The following is a 17,502-nucleotide window of genomic DNA, read 5'->3' as shown; positions in this document are numbered from 1 at the left end:
ATGGAAGAGCCATGCATTCGAGTAATCAATATCTATTTCACTTGAAAGGCTTCTATTCTATTTATTATTTAAAACCAAGGGAAACGGTAAAAAAAAAAAATAAAAAAAAAATGTTACTGTGTGTGTCCTGCTTTCTTAGGTTCAGTGTGAAAACTGCAAGAGATGGTATCATCTCAAGTGCCTAAATCTTGCAGTCCCAAAGGAGGACCAACCATGGTTTTGTTGTTTGTGTGTCTAAGTTTGTGTTAAGAGAAGATGTTCACTTTCTCTAAATCACTGTTCCTTAATTTTTTTTTTTCTTTTTGGTTTTTATGTACAGCATGGCTTATGATGCATTGTGTTTGGAAAAAAATTGTATCTGTAATAAAGGTAAAAAGACAACCAATCACTCAAAACCTTTTTTCAGTTTTCTAAATCAACAGTGCAGGAGACTTCATTAAAAAGATGTATTATTGGCTAAAAATCACAGTTCAGAAGTAAAAGTTAATTTAGGCTTCTAATAGACTTTTTTACTATGTCCTATAAGTTGAATTTTTGAAGTTGCTTATGCATAGTTAAACAAACTGACTTCAATAATTTAAAAAAGTACATACAGATGCTACTCTACCAGAATGCTTTGCCATTGAAGAACCATGAAAAATCAAGGCAAGCGACTAAGGTCCAAGTGGCTTTATGGTTGCCCAGAAAATATTGAGGTTAGAGTGTCTGACACCAGCTGGATAAACATCTGACCCCACTCCAGGAACAGGTCACCATTTACAGAGCTGTTGCTAAAAGATAACCCAAGGCACCATATTCTCCTGTTGGATGGATACAGTAGCCATGTTTGTAATTTGGACTTCATACAACTGATGAAAGCCAAAAATGTGCATGTGATGGCCTATCTACCTCACACCACACATACCTTCTAGCCTACTGACAAAGCACTTTTCAAAAGTTTGAAACACAACTGGTGTGAGGAATTGCGAGAGTGGATAAGGAGGGCAGTAGGACAGAAGCTCCCCAAAACAGTTCTTCTCTGTTTCTCCAGGCCTGGCAGAAGGCTGCAAAGGTTGAAAACCCCAGGAGCACAGGGATGTTCCCTGTTAGCAAGAACATAATCCTTAAATAATGAGTATGTACCAAGCATCACAACAGAGAGGGCTGTACTACCCACAGAAACAGAACTACCCGTGGTAGAAGATACACCAATCTTGATGTACTTTACCGCTTGATGGTGCGAGGACCCTATTGGAATTTCTCAGTTTCTTCTTTTCCCAAATGAATCACATTTTTGAGGGCCTAAACATGCTTTCTGACTGAAAAACCTCAAGACACAATTTCTCAAGAATGGCCACAAATATGACCCCGCCACCACTTTTTGCGAGCTCTTCATTGGCTCCTAGTTCATTGTAGGATACATTTTAAAATTCTTCTATTTGTTTAGATATGTCTTCACAACCTTGCCCATATTACTTATCGGAATTACTGCATACACATGAGACTGCTAGATATTTAAGATCTAGTAATCTAAACCTACTTATGGTTCCTTGCACTTTGTGGTGGACCCTAGATTGTGAAACAGTCAGTTTTTAAATCTTTTCTGAAAACTTTTTTCTTTAGCCTTTACAAGTTGATGTTTGAAAGTGTTTTACCTTTTGATACTTTCAAAAATGGGTTCAAAAATGGGAACCAATTTGCATGCCTCAAGAAGTATTTATGGTATCTTAATGCCCTTGTAGATATTGGGTCTTAACAAACTTTCCTTTTGGCATCTTCATTTAAGTCCCTGTATGGTTTAGTTCCAGAGATAATGGAATTTCAATATGGCTTCAGAAATAAACCTTTAAATTTTACACATTTATTAGTGGTCAAAAACTAAATGTGATAATGCTTTTCTTTAAAAGAGAAATGTCTGAAGAACAAACAACGTTGAAACTAGAAATGCATCTTGTTTCCTTCTGTCAAAACAACTGCATTGAACATACCTGTTTGAGGTTTTATCCTTTTTCCAAAATTTGTGTGCATATAACTCTAGTATTTATGCAACCGTTTCTACACAAAACTCAGAATTTATCCATATGGACGCGAGCAATGGCTACGATCAAATCTTTTTGAGTTAGCCTAAATTTGCTTGCAGCATCGAGAATTTGGGAGAATTGTATAATGACAGCATTTTGTTCATTTAGATTGAGTGCTCAATCCCGGAGATCTACCTTCCTGCAATGTTCAGCTCCAACCCTGATCAAACACACCTGAACCAACTAATTAATCTAAAGGAGAACTTGAAAATTACAGACGTGTGTTTGATCAGGGTTGGAACTAAACTCTGCAGGAAGGTAGATCTTTAGGAACAGGGTTAAGCACCCCTGATTTAAATTGTTTTACTGGCCGACAAAAAAACTTTTTAAAAAAAATTTCATTAATGCATTTTATTTGTAGTTTTCTTTGTATCTTAATTAAATGTAACTGATCGCGCAGACGCCTCACGCGCACACATACACAACATTTTAGTGTTGCTAACTTGACATTCAGCCATTAATCAAACTGAAATGCAGTCAGCTAAACAACAAAAAAAGTTACACTGCTCAATTTAAAAGGTCTGCTGTAAAATCAGAAGAAGCAGCATCTTGAGTTTGAAGATTAAGTTCCACCTCTTTCTTTGAAGTATACTTATAAGAAACTTATGTAAATTTCTCAGGATAGTTATTAAGGACCTTAAATTGCAATTCTTTTCACCCGAAGGGCTGTTTGTATGGTTCATTTGCATGCATGCAACTGAGCCATCCTTTAAGTCTGTGCAATCATAATTAAATCTTGACTAAAATATGATGAGAGGAAGTGCTTGTTTGCAATTTCAGGTATAGACTTTTTTCCTAAACACGGAAGTCAAGCCTGACTCTTAACCTGAATGCTTTGCATTTCCGGTCTCCAGTGTTTCTAGTCAAAGTAGCGTATATTCTGAGCTGTTAATCTAATGTTAAACCTATTCAAATTTTTTTTAAAAGCCCATGGCTCAATAACCTTCATTTGTCAGTGCCTTTCTCCTCAAAGTTTAATGAGTGTGTAAAAGAGCATCCAATCTGACATTACAAAATCGTAATGGCGGTGCTCACCGTTTACTCAGGAAAAAGGTCTATACGGATTAGGATGCTTAAATGTATTAATGTTACCTCCAGTAAAATAATTAGGGCATCTTTCAAATGATCAGCCATCAACATTTTCAAGGCCCAAAACCCCCAAAATCTAACCAAGAATAGGTTATCTGTGTTGAACTAAACATTTATAGTTTAAATGCACTTTATTGACAGGTTTACCTATTGTAGCCTGTGCATGAAATAGATGCTGACTTTCAAAAAAAAAAAAAAAGGAAGAGGAGACTTGGATCTGGATATAGCTCTTAATATTTTAATTTCAACAAAAAACAACAAAGGAAACCCACAAAGAGGAAGAAATGTCACTCTTTCAGTCAATGATTTCACCCTCTGAAGCAATTTTTTGCCATTTTGGTCACCAAGAATTTGGTGTTTGGAAACACAGAGGAACATGGCAAATGCTCGTTCATTTCATACTGGATATGCATCTAAGGTCTCTCACGAGTGTGAAGCCTACTGTGAATGTAAAAAGTTTGCAAGTCTTTCCACATATTGTGGAATTTAAATGCCTTTCTTAACTCTGATGTTTCTTCACTATTTTGTGAGTCTGAAGGTTTTTCTTCAATTTGAAACTCTGTCCACACTCAAGGCAGGAGAAAAGCTTCTCTCCAGTGTGAATGATCATGTGACCCTTGAGGGTTCTTTTGTTTGTGAAAGTCTTTCCACAGTCATGGCACATGTTGGGCTTCTCTCCAGCGTGAGTTTTCACGTGATTCCTAAGGTGATCCGGGTCTGCGAAACTCATTTCACACTGACGGCATGTAAAATGCTCCTCTTTCAAATGAGTCTTCATGTGATTGTTAATACATTCTTTATCTTTGAAGCGCTTTCCACACTGATCGCACGTAAACGGCCTATCACCGGTGTGAAAGTTCATATGATAGTCAAGGCTTACTTGGGCTGTGTAGCTCTTTCCACACAGTTCACAGCTGTAAGGCTTCTCCTTCTCTCTGGCATGAACTCTCGTGTGTCTTTCAAAGCTTCCTTGTTTAGAGAAAAGCTTTCCACATTGGGGGCAGGTGATTTGGGCAGGCCTCTCTCCAGTGTGAACCCTCATGTGGGCCTTAAGGTTTCCTGGATAACTGAAATACTTTCCACACTCTGGGCAGATGAGACGACTTCGAATTCTTCGAGTCTTTTTAGTCTGTGAACAACTAAAAGAGGTTTCTCCAGTGGTGGAATCATGATTCTTATAGCGTTCTCTACTCTCCTCCATCAGCTCCATTAGGTCTAGGATGAAAAGAGACAAATACAAGTTAAGCGATGTTTAAAAGCACCACAAGAATAGACGACAATGGCCCTGCCATTTAATGAGGTTTTATTAACAAGGTTCAGGAGGAGCACAATCAGATAATCAATCAATTTGGCATATACAGTTGTGGCCAAAAGTTTTGAGAATGACACAAATATTAGTTTTCACAAAGTTTGCTGCTCAACTGCTTTTAAATCTTTGTTTCAGTTGTTTCTGTGATGTACTGAAATATAATTACAAGCACTTCATATGTTTCAAAGGCTTTTATCGACAATTACACAACATTTATGCAAAGAGTCAGTTTTTGCAGTGTTGGCCCTTCTTTTTCAGGACCTCTGCAATTTGACTGGGCATGCTCTCAATCAACTTCTGGGCCAAATCCTGACTGATAGCAACCCATTCTTTCATAATCACTTGGAGTTTGTCAGAAATAGTGGGCTTTTGTTTGTCCACTCGTCTCTTGAGGATTGACCACAAGTTTTAAGATTTGGGGAGTTTCCAGGCCATGGACCCAAAATGTCAACGTTTCGGTCCCTGAGCCACTTAGTTATCACTTTTGCCTTATGGCACGGTGCTCCATCGTACTGGAAAATGCATTGTTCTTCACCAAACTGTTGTTGGATTGCTGGAAGAAGTTGCTGTTGGAGGGTGTTTTGGTACCATTCTTTATTCATGGCTGTGTTCTTGGGCAAAATTGTGAGTGAGCCCACTCCCTTGGATGAGAAGCAACCCCACACATGAATGGTCTCAGGATGCTTTACTGTTGGCATGACACAGGACTGATGGTAGCGCTCACCTTTTCTTCTCCGGACAAGCCTTTCTCCAGATGCCCCAAACAATCAGAAAGAGGCTTCATCGGAGAATATGACTTTGCCCCAGTCCTCAGCAGTCCATTCGCCATACTTTTTGCAGAAGATCAATCTGTCCCTGATGTTTTTTATTTGGGAGAGAAGTGGCTTCTTTGCAGCCCTTCTTGACACCAGGCCACCTTCCAAAAGTCTTGGCCTCACTGTGTGCAGATGCGCTCACACCTGCCTGCTGCCATTCCTGAGCAAGCTCTGCACTGGTGCCACTCCGATCCCGCAGCCCAATCCTCTTTAGGAGACGATCCTGGCGTTGCTGGACTTTCTTGGACGCCCTGAAGTCTTCTTAACAATGCAGTGGAAAGTTTTTTTTTTCGGGATTAAGTTCATTTTCATGTCAAAGAAGGACTATGCAATTCATCTGATCACTCTTCATAACATTCTGGAGTGTATGCAAATTGCTATTTTAAAAATTTAAGCAGCAACTTTTCCAATTTCCAATATTTATGAAATTCTCAAAACTTTTGGCCACGACTGTAGACTGCTTTCTTACCACTGTCTTCTGACAGTTTCTTTGCATCCCTCCTCCACCCAAACTCCTCACTCCTAATCTGTTTTTATCCCAAACTAGGGATGGGGGACGTTCGATCTCTGGGTTCAATCTATATATTAAGGACTCAGCTTGCGGTCCTGCAGAGTTTAGATCCAACTGACTCCAACACACCTTCATTAAGTTTTCACGTCATTTTGAAGACCTTGGCTCAATTAGAGTTGGAGCTAAACTCAGCAAGTTTGTGGCATTCCTAGTCTAAAATATCCTTTCAAAAATGTATAGTTTTGCTGAAAAAACTATTTGTGAACAGTATCAGTCAGGATTTAAGCCTTCTTCAACGGCATATATCACTCCATCCTCATGAATAGCTTGAGAATTGCAATAAATTAATATGGTTTGTCCTAATATGATTATGACCACTTTGTTCATGATCATCAAAAGTCCAAGCATGGAGCGCCACAAGGCTCAGTACTAGGTCCTCTGTGTTTCTTCCTGTATATGTTTTTCCTGAGAGACATTGACTACGTTTACACGAATAATGTTTATTTCCAATAATCAGAGTAAGGAGCTAAAGCACATAATGATTTAATCCGGTTTACATGGAATTTCCATTATTCCTATTATTCACTAAGAATTGTTTATTTCTTTTTACCGCCATTATTCACATAAACAAATGGTATTGGTAAGAGTAGAAGTGTTACTGGCTGCTATTTTAATTAATTTACGTCTAATGCAAGATGCCTGCAAATGGTTGTATGGCATGCTTTTTGGCGCCATAGAAATGAGATGAAAATTCATCACAGAAATGTAATAACAACGGCACAATGAATTGCATTATGGTTATGTCATGCAATGACGACAACATAAACTTCATTTCCTGAGCTCCTCAAAAAGTCGTTTCTAATCTGCAGGTGTGTGTCACGTCATTCGTGTTAAGTCACAAGCACATGCACACTCAAAGAGTCAATACTGCGATTAAGGTGTTTCCATGCCTGTATATTTTGATTAAAATTGGTGTGTGCCACCCATGTTAATACTGATTATGCTTGCTGGGATTATAAGATTAATTGCATTGTTATAATCAAAGTATTGCGTTTACATGAGGTAAAGTTTAAATCGCAATATTGCCAAAAGAGGGTCCAGATAGCACACATACGTCTGCAAGATGTCTGTTAAAGATCTCTTGATCTGAAATGCATCTGCTGTGTCTGTAAGATGTCAGTTTTACATACATTCTAATTCATAAACATCTTAAAGACATCTAATAGACATCTATTTGACATCTGACAGGAAACGTCCAATAGACGTATTGCAGATGAGCAAACTAGGGCAAGTCGTCTTTTACTACTACCTACCTATATATATATATATATATATATAAAGAGATTCAAGTAACATAAAATTGTCCTTTAAACCTTGGATCTCATTCTTGAAACACAAAATGACCAGTGGAGGCTTAAAACATCAAAAGCAGCCCATACTAATTGTTGAAGTGCCTTTTTATTCATGTGGTTACAATATTTCAGTTAACTTTTGAAGTGCTCTTGTTAAATAAAAAAGGCTGTATTGACCAACATTTTATAAACGTTTACTTGTTGTGCTTTCAAATTTCATGCCATTTTTATGCGTCCATGCATCCTCATTGACATAATATACACTGATCAGTGGAAAAATGTAGGGATGCACCAAAATAAAATTTCTTGGCTGATGGCAAAAAAAAAAAAAAAGTTTTTTGCCAAAATGCGTAAATTAAATAGCCAAAACATGCTTTTTACAGTTTTGTCTTGATTTAAAAAATAAAATAAAAATTACAAAACAATTTGCACTAAACACTTAATATTTTTAACATTCTAATAGACGTTATAGCCTACCAACAAAGCACAATTTAACTTAAAATTAATGTTATACTAAGCAAAGGGGAATGTTATACTAAATGTATCAATAGAGCTGTTGTAATGATTGTTATCATTTTTGTCTTTTCGGTTTTATTTTAACAGAACAACAGTAAAATTTCAAATACTAACATACATAAATGTTGATTTATTTTGGCAGAAACCCACAAGACAACCACGGTACTACTTTTTGCTGACAGGAGTAGATTTATGAATGATAATTTTGGTAGCCAAACATTCGGTGCATCCCTAGATAAATGTGTTTCAGAAGTGGCTGAAATGTTGAAAGTACTTTTTTAACTTTTAGCAGCTGTAATAGTTAATGCATAGAAAACATTGTAAAAATAATCACATACAGAATAGTGAATGCTTATGTATAACCGGTATGAAAAGTATTATGTTCATATATATAGAATTACACAAAAATGTTTAAATATGTACCTGTACCTTCCCCTTTAAATTTCTGACTGCAGTGTTGATATTAATTACATTCTCTTCCCTTTCTGCACAGGAGATTTGGGTTTCTATTAATTTCTATCTTTGCTTGAAAACAAATTTTTATTATTTGTTTTTTTTTTTTAAATCATATCTGTGACATGATTTTTTTTTTTGTATTTTCACCAAGTTTGCTAAATTTTCTATCCTCTGTGAACTTGAAGCATGTGTTAAGGCTGAGTTCACAAAGTTTAAAATACTTATCAGATGTTAGAAAAAATAAATAAGAATTGAGCTGTCATCTGATTAATCAAACAAAATTATTCAAATTTGAAAGTTATTCCTTGGAAATAGGTGAAAGGCTTGTTTTTTCACCGATCAAAAGCTAACCGGTCATTAGAGCAATGGTTTATCAGGGGAAATGAGAAACTTTTCTGCTTGACTGCTTAACATTGTTCCAGATTAAATGTTTACATTTCTTTTTTTCATAAATTGCTTTGAAAAAGCATCAGCTAAACGATTTGTTTTAAAAATATATAGAATATATATGATGCATCTTATACAATAAGTAAAGCAGATGAGAATGCAGATCGTTCATATTTTCAAGATTCGCTCTAAAAATTACATTTTTAAAAAGGTTTTTAAGAAAAACAGGCCATTTTAGATTTAATGTTACACTCCATCACTGAATTGTTTTGGCTACTGATCTACATTGTTTTGTAATTTAATGCATGACATGCTGTAATAATAATAATAATAACAGCATGTATCTTCTCAGTTGCACTTGAACAGTGGCTCTCAATCCTGGTCCTGGGGGACCCCTGCTCTGCACATTTTGCATGTCTCCCTTATTTAACACACCTGATTGAGATCATCAGCTCATTAGTAGAGATCCGTTTACTGAACTGTGTGTTAAATAAGGGAGACATGCAAAATGTGCAGAGCAGGGGTCCTCCAGGACCAGGATTGAGAACCACTGCACTTGAAGACAGCTTTAATTTTTGTCCGGTCACAAAATCTCATGTCAAATTAAACTGCCTTAAATTACAACACTCATATGACATTTTCATCAATATCATTTATTTCTAGAGTTGGGGTTCTGGAGTCCGGTACTGGAGTCCGGTCTCGAGTAAAATTTTTAGCGGACTTGTCATGGACTCGGATGCATTTTGACTCAGACTCAAGCTTTTAGGACTCGGGAATTATTGTCCAGGGACAGTTGACGGGAATTTTACTGTCAGCGTGGAAATGCTGAATTAAGTTTTCTTTTGCATGTTATTGCTACATGCTTACACGAAAAGTAATGTCAAAATGCACCGTCTTGGAGAGAATTCACACAAATGCAGTCAGTTTTGTCTTGAGTGAATTTGAACAGTTGGGAGAAATACAGATGTGTCAAAATATATGATGTGTGCTTCCGGTCTTAAAGCGACAGCAGCGTAAACCTGCTGCAGCAGACTGCGTCATATTACATTTACCTATTTTATCTTACAATTCAGAATTTTTTAAATATGTCGTTTATATGTTGTATTTCGGACTTTATAGCTCAGTTTAACGTAACAGTAGAGAGTTTGTCAGTTCTGAGTGGAAAAATGCCAGAAGTATGGGATATAAACTCATGATTTTGAGCTGAGGGGAAAAGGAAGAATGTTTTTTCTTATTAGAATTGTGAGATATAATCTTGGAATTGTGAAATTCAAACTTACTCAAATTTACTTTTTTTTTTTTTACTCTTTTTTTCCATGGCTTCTGTAGACTGCTACTCAAAAATTGTCATTAACCTAGAGCTGGGCGGTATGACCAAAAATTGATATCACGGTATTTTTCAAAATTATACGGTATCACGGTATATGACGGTATTTTTTTTTTTTTTCATGCATGACTAGGTGTTAACCACATTTCCTAATAAATTAGAGAATAATTACTGCAGTATATTGGCTTACATTGACCGGACTAGTATTAACCCAGGTTTGATCAGTCTCACAAAATGCTGCTGTTCACAAAGAAGTGACAGTGGCACTCATAATTGTAATGAGGTGAAGAAATCAGAATTCATGATTTGCAGTCAAAATACACAACACTTTATTGTGCATTCTTCACAAGTTCACATTTACAAGTCTACGTGTTTCTCTTCCAGCAGGAGGCGCTGTCAGATTGGTAGTATACAAAGTAGCGCAACAAATGATTTTGAAACGTGCAGCGCTCATATTTATTCAATGGATAGCCTTTTGAAGTTTAATCGCAATTCTTGTCTTTCAGTCCCCACATTTTAGACCACCTGAAATCATAATTATGCCTTTCATAACCCCCTAATAACACTGCAGTCATCAATGAAAATTAAGAGCTTTATTTAAGACTTTCAAAAACAAACCTTACACAAAATACGTTTCTTTTTTATTTTTTTTCCCACCATGTTCGGGGCACAAGAAAAATATTAAGGGACTAAATTAATATCAGCATATGAAGTATAATCGTCTCTCATTGTCTGAAAGAATGCACATCAGATGCTGAAAGTCAGTTTTTACTTTCACTTTAACATATTGATCAGTTTCCACGTTGCTTGTGTGATATCCATTGGCTTTAAAACATAAATATTAATAAAAATACAGTATATAGAAAAGACATATCTTTAAAATATTGCGACGTAACACCAACGTAACGCCATTGTTTTTCTCTCACTGAAAGCTACATCTGTCTGCGCACAATGCGCCGATCTCTGCTCTGCAGTCACACCCCCTCTTGAAATTTCGGCATTACAAGTTTTGCAAATCGCTAACCCTGGGTCTTTCTCAGATATACTGAAATACATCCACACCTCAGATGTGTTGCTTCAGACAAGCACGTGCAAGCTGCGGTTTCTGTTTGCGTCAACATACGTGTTCCCAGCGCTTTGTACGCACACACTCACCGGTATTGGGGTATATGAAAAATGAATATCATTAAAAAAAAAAAAAAACACCGGTATTCGGTATGAAAAGGTATACCGCCCAGCCCTACATTAACCCTTACAGCCTAATTTTCACCAATTTTTTTTTTTTTTTAAATCTACCCTGTCTAAGGTCTTACCATTCGTCATATAAAACCCAAAACACAGCCACAGAGATAAGAGGTGCTTTCTCTGCTCCCCAGGTCTCATTCACTTAGCTTCCTATCCACCCTGGTGAATTTATACATTTACTATATAACAACAAATAAAGTCAAGTCCCGTCTTGCCCTATTATTTTTCACAATCTAAAAGCTGTTTGAAAAGCTGCACTCTTGAAATATGTCCCAATACATAATCTATAACTTCCGTTACACGATTTTAAAGTTCGCTGGACAGGACACTAATTATGAGATGGTCTGAAATTAAAAATCATAACGGCAATATGCAATAGAGGTTTGCTTTTGTTACATTTAAATTGTCATTGCCTTATTCTAGTTGTAAAGGTTAAAACAAAAAAAAATTTAAATTCTGACAAGCAGTAGTGTTTAGTTGGACTCGGCCCATTTGGACTCGGACTTGAGTCCGACTCGCCCCATTTTGGACTTAAACCCAACACTATTTATTTCTGTAGAGGTGGACATTTGAGTAAACGGTAAATGAGTGAGTTCAGCTTTGAGAATGAAAACCAACCTATATCGTCGTCAGTATCTTCAAATTTCAGACTGTACACTTCTTCAATCTTGATGTCTCCGCTCTCCTCTTTAATAAAAGCCATCTTTATAATCACCAGACGTTTTCTGTGTGTTAAAGATAAGAATAAACAGATAAATAATGCAAACTAAGGGAGTGAGTCAGCATCCATTGATTTAAACGACTAAAAACAACAAATCATTTTGATAATCGTTTGGTTTAATTGACTCCTACATGCAAAAAGCCCCGTTTCTGCCGTTTCTACTTGACAACGACTCAATTCACGTTTACAATAAACTGGTAGCGAAACGAGACGCACCTTTTCTGTTACTAAAGTGCGTATGCACAATACTCACAGAAAATAATGTGCGTTGGTGTAAGATAAAGTATATCAACGTTACATTCAATAGTAATGAAACCATTTACATCGTTTGCAAAACCTATCAAATTGCTTAAATGGATTGCATTGATTTAAACGCTTAAAACACAAACCTTTACTTCAGTGGATTCCCAGCAGATGCCGGAGCGCGGCGCAGCATTGTGACGTACCACCGTCAAACAAAAACAAAAGCCTTCACGCGTGCACATGAGGCATTTAAGATTGAATTATAGGTGAAATGAACAGGAGTGCCATACCTTAACCCTGGACGTTTCTATGCACGTTTGTGATTGTTAACCAGCCTGTTGGCTGAGTTTACAGCAACTGTAAAATGAATTATTTGTTAGACGTTATTGAATGTAGCATTTATCTTATGGCTGTGAAGCGCATTCACACATGAGCAACATAAAAGGTGCATCTCATTTATCTCCCTATATTGTGAATTCGTTCATCATAAACGCTAATTCGGTTACTGGCAAGTAAATGAGCTTTTCGAAACAACGAGTCAATTGAATCATTTGCCCTTGAAACGACTCAGTGATTCAAATCGTTCGAGTCGCCGCACACTGACTGCATCTGCTGCTTAAACAGTGTAAATGCAAATAAACAAGACAAACTAACGTGTGATCACTTTTACAAACCACAGAAAATTTTTCATGAAAGTGGAATCTAACGTCAATAAATGCAGAATGCAAACCATAAATGCTTTAATTTGTTTACTTTAAAAATTTGTGGCTAGTTTTGGGCAACTATCACTCTGACTGACTCCCTTATAGAACTGAACGAGGGAGCTGATTGAACATAACCAGAGATTTAGTTATATATATATATATATATATATATATATGTATATATATATATATATATATATATATATATATATATATATATTTTTTTTTTTTTTTTTTTTTTTTTTTTTTTCTCCATTTATCTTAATTATTTTCATTCTTTTATAGGACATGAAAAAAAAAACCTCCTGGTGGAGTCACTGAAAGCCATGTGACACTTAAAAATGTTGTGTATTAAAGAGGAGAGTGAAGACATGAGAACTGAAGAAACATTCAGAGTCAAACATGAAGATAGTGAGGAACAAACAGGTTGGTTTTCATTCTCAAAGCTGAACTCATTTGATCCTTTAGTTTTATTTTCCATCAGTTTTTTTTTAAAGTCTCATTTCCTGCCAAAATACCTAAACACTTTTAAAAATCAATAAGGACTTACTAGACAGGTAAAAGTTGTCTTGTTTTGCATAAATAATAGGTTAGTTAAATGCGTTTTCAGCTTGAAATTAGATTTAGCTTACCCCAGTGGCAGATTATTTTGCTTGTTTCAAGCAAAAACTCACTTAATTTGAAACTATTTGGTCTATTTTTACTGGCCTAAAAAAAAAAACTTCTTGATTTAAGTATTTTTAGATATTTTGGTTGGATACAGGACCATAAAAATACACCAAACACCAAAATATCCACTTTTTCAATTTTAACCCTTTATTCCTTTATTCCCTCATTTAGGATTAGGGCCAAATTTGACCCATTGGGCTTTAGGCGTAGCTTATTAAAGAATCACAAAAACAAACAGTGTCAATGCAAACTATTTTAAATTTAGGAAAATAATCAGTCAACCACACAGCTACATTTAACAATGTTTTTGCTTTATTTGTTGCATGTTAGAACTGGATTTCAAATGTACAAACACTTTGGCCAATGGAAACAAGAACACAAGGCCAAAACCACGACTAACACCACATGGGTCTTTGCTTATCCAAAAATCTGTTCTGCTACAGAGAGGAACTCACACTAGACATTGTGGTAGTCTTTGAAACAATTTCTTTTTTTTGTTGATGCAGAGAGGAACTGCACATTTTTCACAGTGCATTTCAGTCATTGGACGAGTCTTGGGCAGAAGATTCACCATCATCACTTTCATGCGGTTGAAACAATTCATCAGAATCGCTATCGCTGTCCAATTCAGGGCCAAAGTCCCTATCATCACCTTCAAGCTGCTCCAATACTTGTATTAGAGTGATCTTTCTCTGGTGCTTTCCCTGTCCTGAAAAGGGAGCGGCCATAGGTACTCCCTGAAATGATATACTACTTTATTAGTCTCTGGCCCTGTAGTAACTTATTAAAATATATTATACAAATGAAATTATTTCAAGGCTTTATCCAAATACAGGACTGTCACCATTTTTCATCAAAGTCACTTAAAGAACCAATGGGTCATTTTTGACCCGACATTTTTTTAACCCATACACCCAGAGGGTCATTTTTGGCCCATCGTTTTTTGAACTAGCTCAGAGTCCCTAATTTATCCAAAAAGAATATAAAACATACTTCTAGGCATTCTGCAAGCTAATACTAAATAGATTAACAAAAAATACACCATTTTACCAACCGCTGGTTTGCTGGGAAGACGATTTTGTTTGGGTAGGTTTCCAGCTCAACAAAACTGCATGTGGTCAGCCATCTTGTTACTACCACTCTGGCACTTGTGAGTTCAATATTCATCCACTAGGTGTCTCCACACACTTTCTCTGTAAAAAAAAAAAAAAAAAAAAAAAAACTTTAGGTACCATCTATTGAAACCATCTTTCATATCTACACTTTTTAATACACTCAAACATAGCAAATACACTTTTTAAAAAATATTTAAAATATAAGAATAATACATAATGAAAAAATACAAAATGTATTTATAATGAACTGCCCGCATATTTTTCTAGATTGCATAATTAATTTGAAAAGTATTGTAATTGTTAACTACATATTTATGGTGTCTTTAAATAGTAGAATCCAATACACTATTACTACTTTTTTCCATATTAGAAATATAGCACTTTAAGTACTTCATGCTAAAAGTGTACTTACTGTTAAATTGTGATCTTTGGTACACACCTACACACATATGAATAAAGAGTCGTGTTTTGTGCTTTAAGTGCATTTATAGTAGCCTAGGCACAGTAACCTATAGGATTGTACTTAAATAATACACTTCTACTGTATTTTTCATGACAATCCAATTTGAACTTAGTATATAAATATAAAAATCCAGTAAAATTTTATATAAAGCGATTTTAGCACACTTTTAAGCAATGCAATTCTAAAACATTTCTGATGTACTTAAGTAGCACAGTTGAGAAAATGTACTTATAACAATTACATTATTAATCTATTTAAAATAAAATGAATTAAATTTAAAATTAGAATAGCTATATAATAGTGTACCAACATTGAACATTTTTTTCATTTCACAATCATTCAAAGCACACTTTTAAGAAGTACACAGTAATAAAATTGTATTTTTTGTGGTACTTTATTTTACTGCATTAAAAGTCAACTTAAATATCAGTAGTAGCCTATTTAGTATAGACTAACCATGTTCCGTGCACACCAAGGTTGTTCCGTGCAGATTACTTTTTACCTCCGATTGCTGAATAAATACTTTCGGATCATATATAAACAATATATCTGTGTCATCTTCATTTCTCTCTGTACCATTCACTCCTGTAACAAGCAATTCGAAAAACTCTGATATCTCCATAAATGTTCGACTAAGGTAAAACAAAACTTCGGATGGGGTATTTACATGGGCTTCGGAGTGCATAGCAACGAAGTCAATTCTACTCCGAACCATCCCTTTAACATATTTTCGACCAGTCAGCTTTTTTAAGTTCAATAACGCTCTCATTGTTTGCTTACTGCTTAACCCAGTCTCTCCAAAGGCATTTACTGAGCAGCGGAATGTTTAGAGAGAAAGGGTAATATCAGAAATAATACCAAATCAAGCAAAATATTATGTATTAACATTATAAACTCTATAAAGATAGCTATAAGTTAGTTACCCTGACTCCAAAACGAATGATTTAAATGTAGAGGTATTCAGAACAGAACAGAGATGAAACAAAATATATAAAGTTAAGAAACTAAAACAAAGCGAAACTAAAAATAGCGCGTTGGGCTCACGCACCTCTGTTTTTCGGCACAAATCCAAGTGTTTCCATATTCCCAATGTATTTGAATGATAAAGTGTTATTTATAATGTATACTAGGCTTTGTATTGTACATTCGTAATTCGATGGAAAAAATGATATACTCTTGTTTTTGTTCCAAGCTCTGTTCATTATGGTAAAACCGTGAAAAGAGCATATTTGGTGTAGTTTATTTAATCTAATTTAATTAAAATTATTTTGATTTTTTTTCTGCTGTTTTTGTATGCCTCATTTATTAATGTAAACGAACTTTCATGTAATTCGTTAGGAGTTCACTGTAATTTGTATTGTGATCACTAACAACTTCCTTGTTATTATTTCCTCATAATAATAATAATAAAATAAGTAAAGATGCAGAAACTATATATATGGATAGTAGGGTGACCATATTCTGAGAATCCAAAAAGAGGACACCCCCACATGAAAGTTTTCTTGGGTTTCCTGGTGAAAAAAAAAAACCCAGCTAAAACCAGCCTGTGCTGATTGGCTGGTTTTAGCTGGTCAGCAGGCTGGTTTTAGAAGGGTTTTGACCACTTTTCCAGCTTGGCCAGGCTGGTCTTAGCTGGTCAGGCTCGGAAACCACCAACTAAAAGACCAGCTAAAACCAGCTACTTCCAGCCTAAACTGGCCAACCAACCAAGGCTGGTTTAAGCTGTTTATTTCAGCAAGGTTATAGGGTCTTTAATTGGAGTACATGAATAAAACAGGATTTAAACAAATAACTAGATAAAAAGTTTGTTAGCAAACTTTAAGTTGGCTTGAGAAAGCCTAGCCAGTAAGTTTTAAGTAGTTTTAAAAGCTTTTAGTTTAAAGAAAGTTTAAAGGTTTTCAGTTTGAAATAGTTTTAGTTTGATTAATAAAGTTTGAAGATAGATAGGCTAGATAGATATAAATAGTTTGAAAATAGATAGATTTATAGATATAAATAGTTAGAAGATATAAATAGTTTGAATGTGAATAGATGCTAAGGTGTTGCTATGTGGTTGCTAAGGTACCCAGGGTGGTTGCTAAGGTGTTGCTATGCGGTTGCTAGCATTATTTAAGCAAGACTAGCAAGTCGATAACATGATTTTTAGCATGACTAGCAAGTTGCTAGCATGATTTTAGCATGACTAGCAAGTCGCTAGCATGATTTTAGCACGACTAGCAAGTCGCTAGCATGATTTTAACACGACTAGCAAGTCGCTAGCATGATTTTAGCATTATTTTAACATGACTAGCAAAGTCGCTAGCATGATTCTAGCATGACTAGCAAGTCGCTAGTATGATATTAGCATGACTAGCAAGTCGCTAGCATGGTTTTAGCAAGACTAGCAAGTCGCTGGCAGTATTTAAGCAAGACTAGCAAGTCGCTAACATGATTTTTAGCATGACTAGCAAGTCGCTAGCATGATTTTACCATGACTAACAAGTCGCTAGCATGATTTTAGCATGACTAGCAAGTTGCTAG

The 17,502-nt window shown here is 35.6% G+C and overlaps 1 protein-coding gene across 1 annotated transcript; it reads right to left on the bottom strand.

Annotated features, from left to right (window-relative positions):
* Positions 1-3,373: 3,373 nt before the first annotated feature.
* LOC141333969 (uncharacterized) lies at positions 3,374-12,198 on the bottom strand. Its single transcript, XM_073839122.1, has 3 exons — positions 12,178-12,198; positions 11,686-11,792; positions 3,374-4,364 (listed from the first exon to the last, which is right to left on the bottom strand). The coding sequence occupies exons 2-3, from the start codon at positions 11,768-11,770 to the stop codon at positions 3,649-3,651; spliced, it is 801 nt and encodes a 266-aa protein (XP_073695223.1). The 5' UTR covers positions 11,771-11,792; positions 12,178-12,198; the 3' UTR covers positions 3,374-3,648.
* Between the last annotated feature and the right edge of the window lie 5,304 nt (positions 12,199-17,502).

The sequence above is a fragment of the Garra rufa genome, chromosome 4 (genome assembly GCF_049309525.1).
Source record: "Garra rufa chromosome 4, GarRuf1.0, whole genome shotgun sequence".
In the NCBI taxonomy this organism is placed as follows: Eukaryota; Metazoa; Chordata; class Actinopteri; order Cypriniformes; family Cyprinidae; genus Garra; species Garra rufa.
The sequence above is the reverse complement of the archived record's forward strand: the minus strand, read 5'-3'. Positions and strand labels throughout refer to the sequence as shown.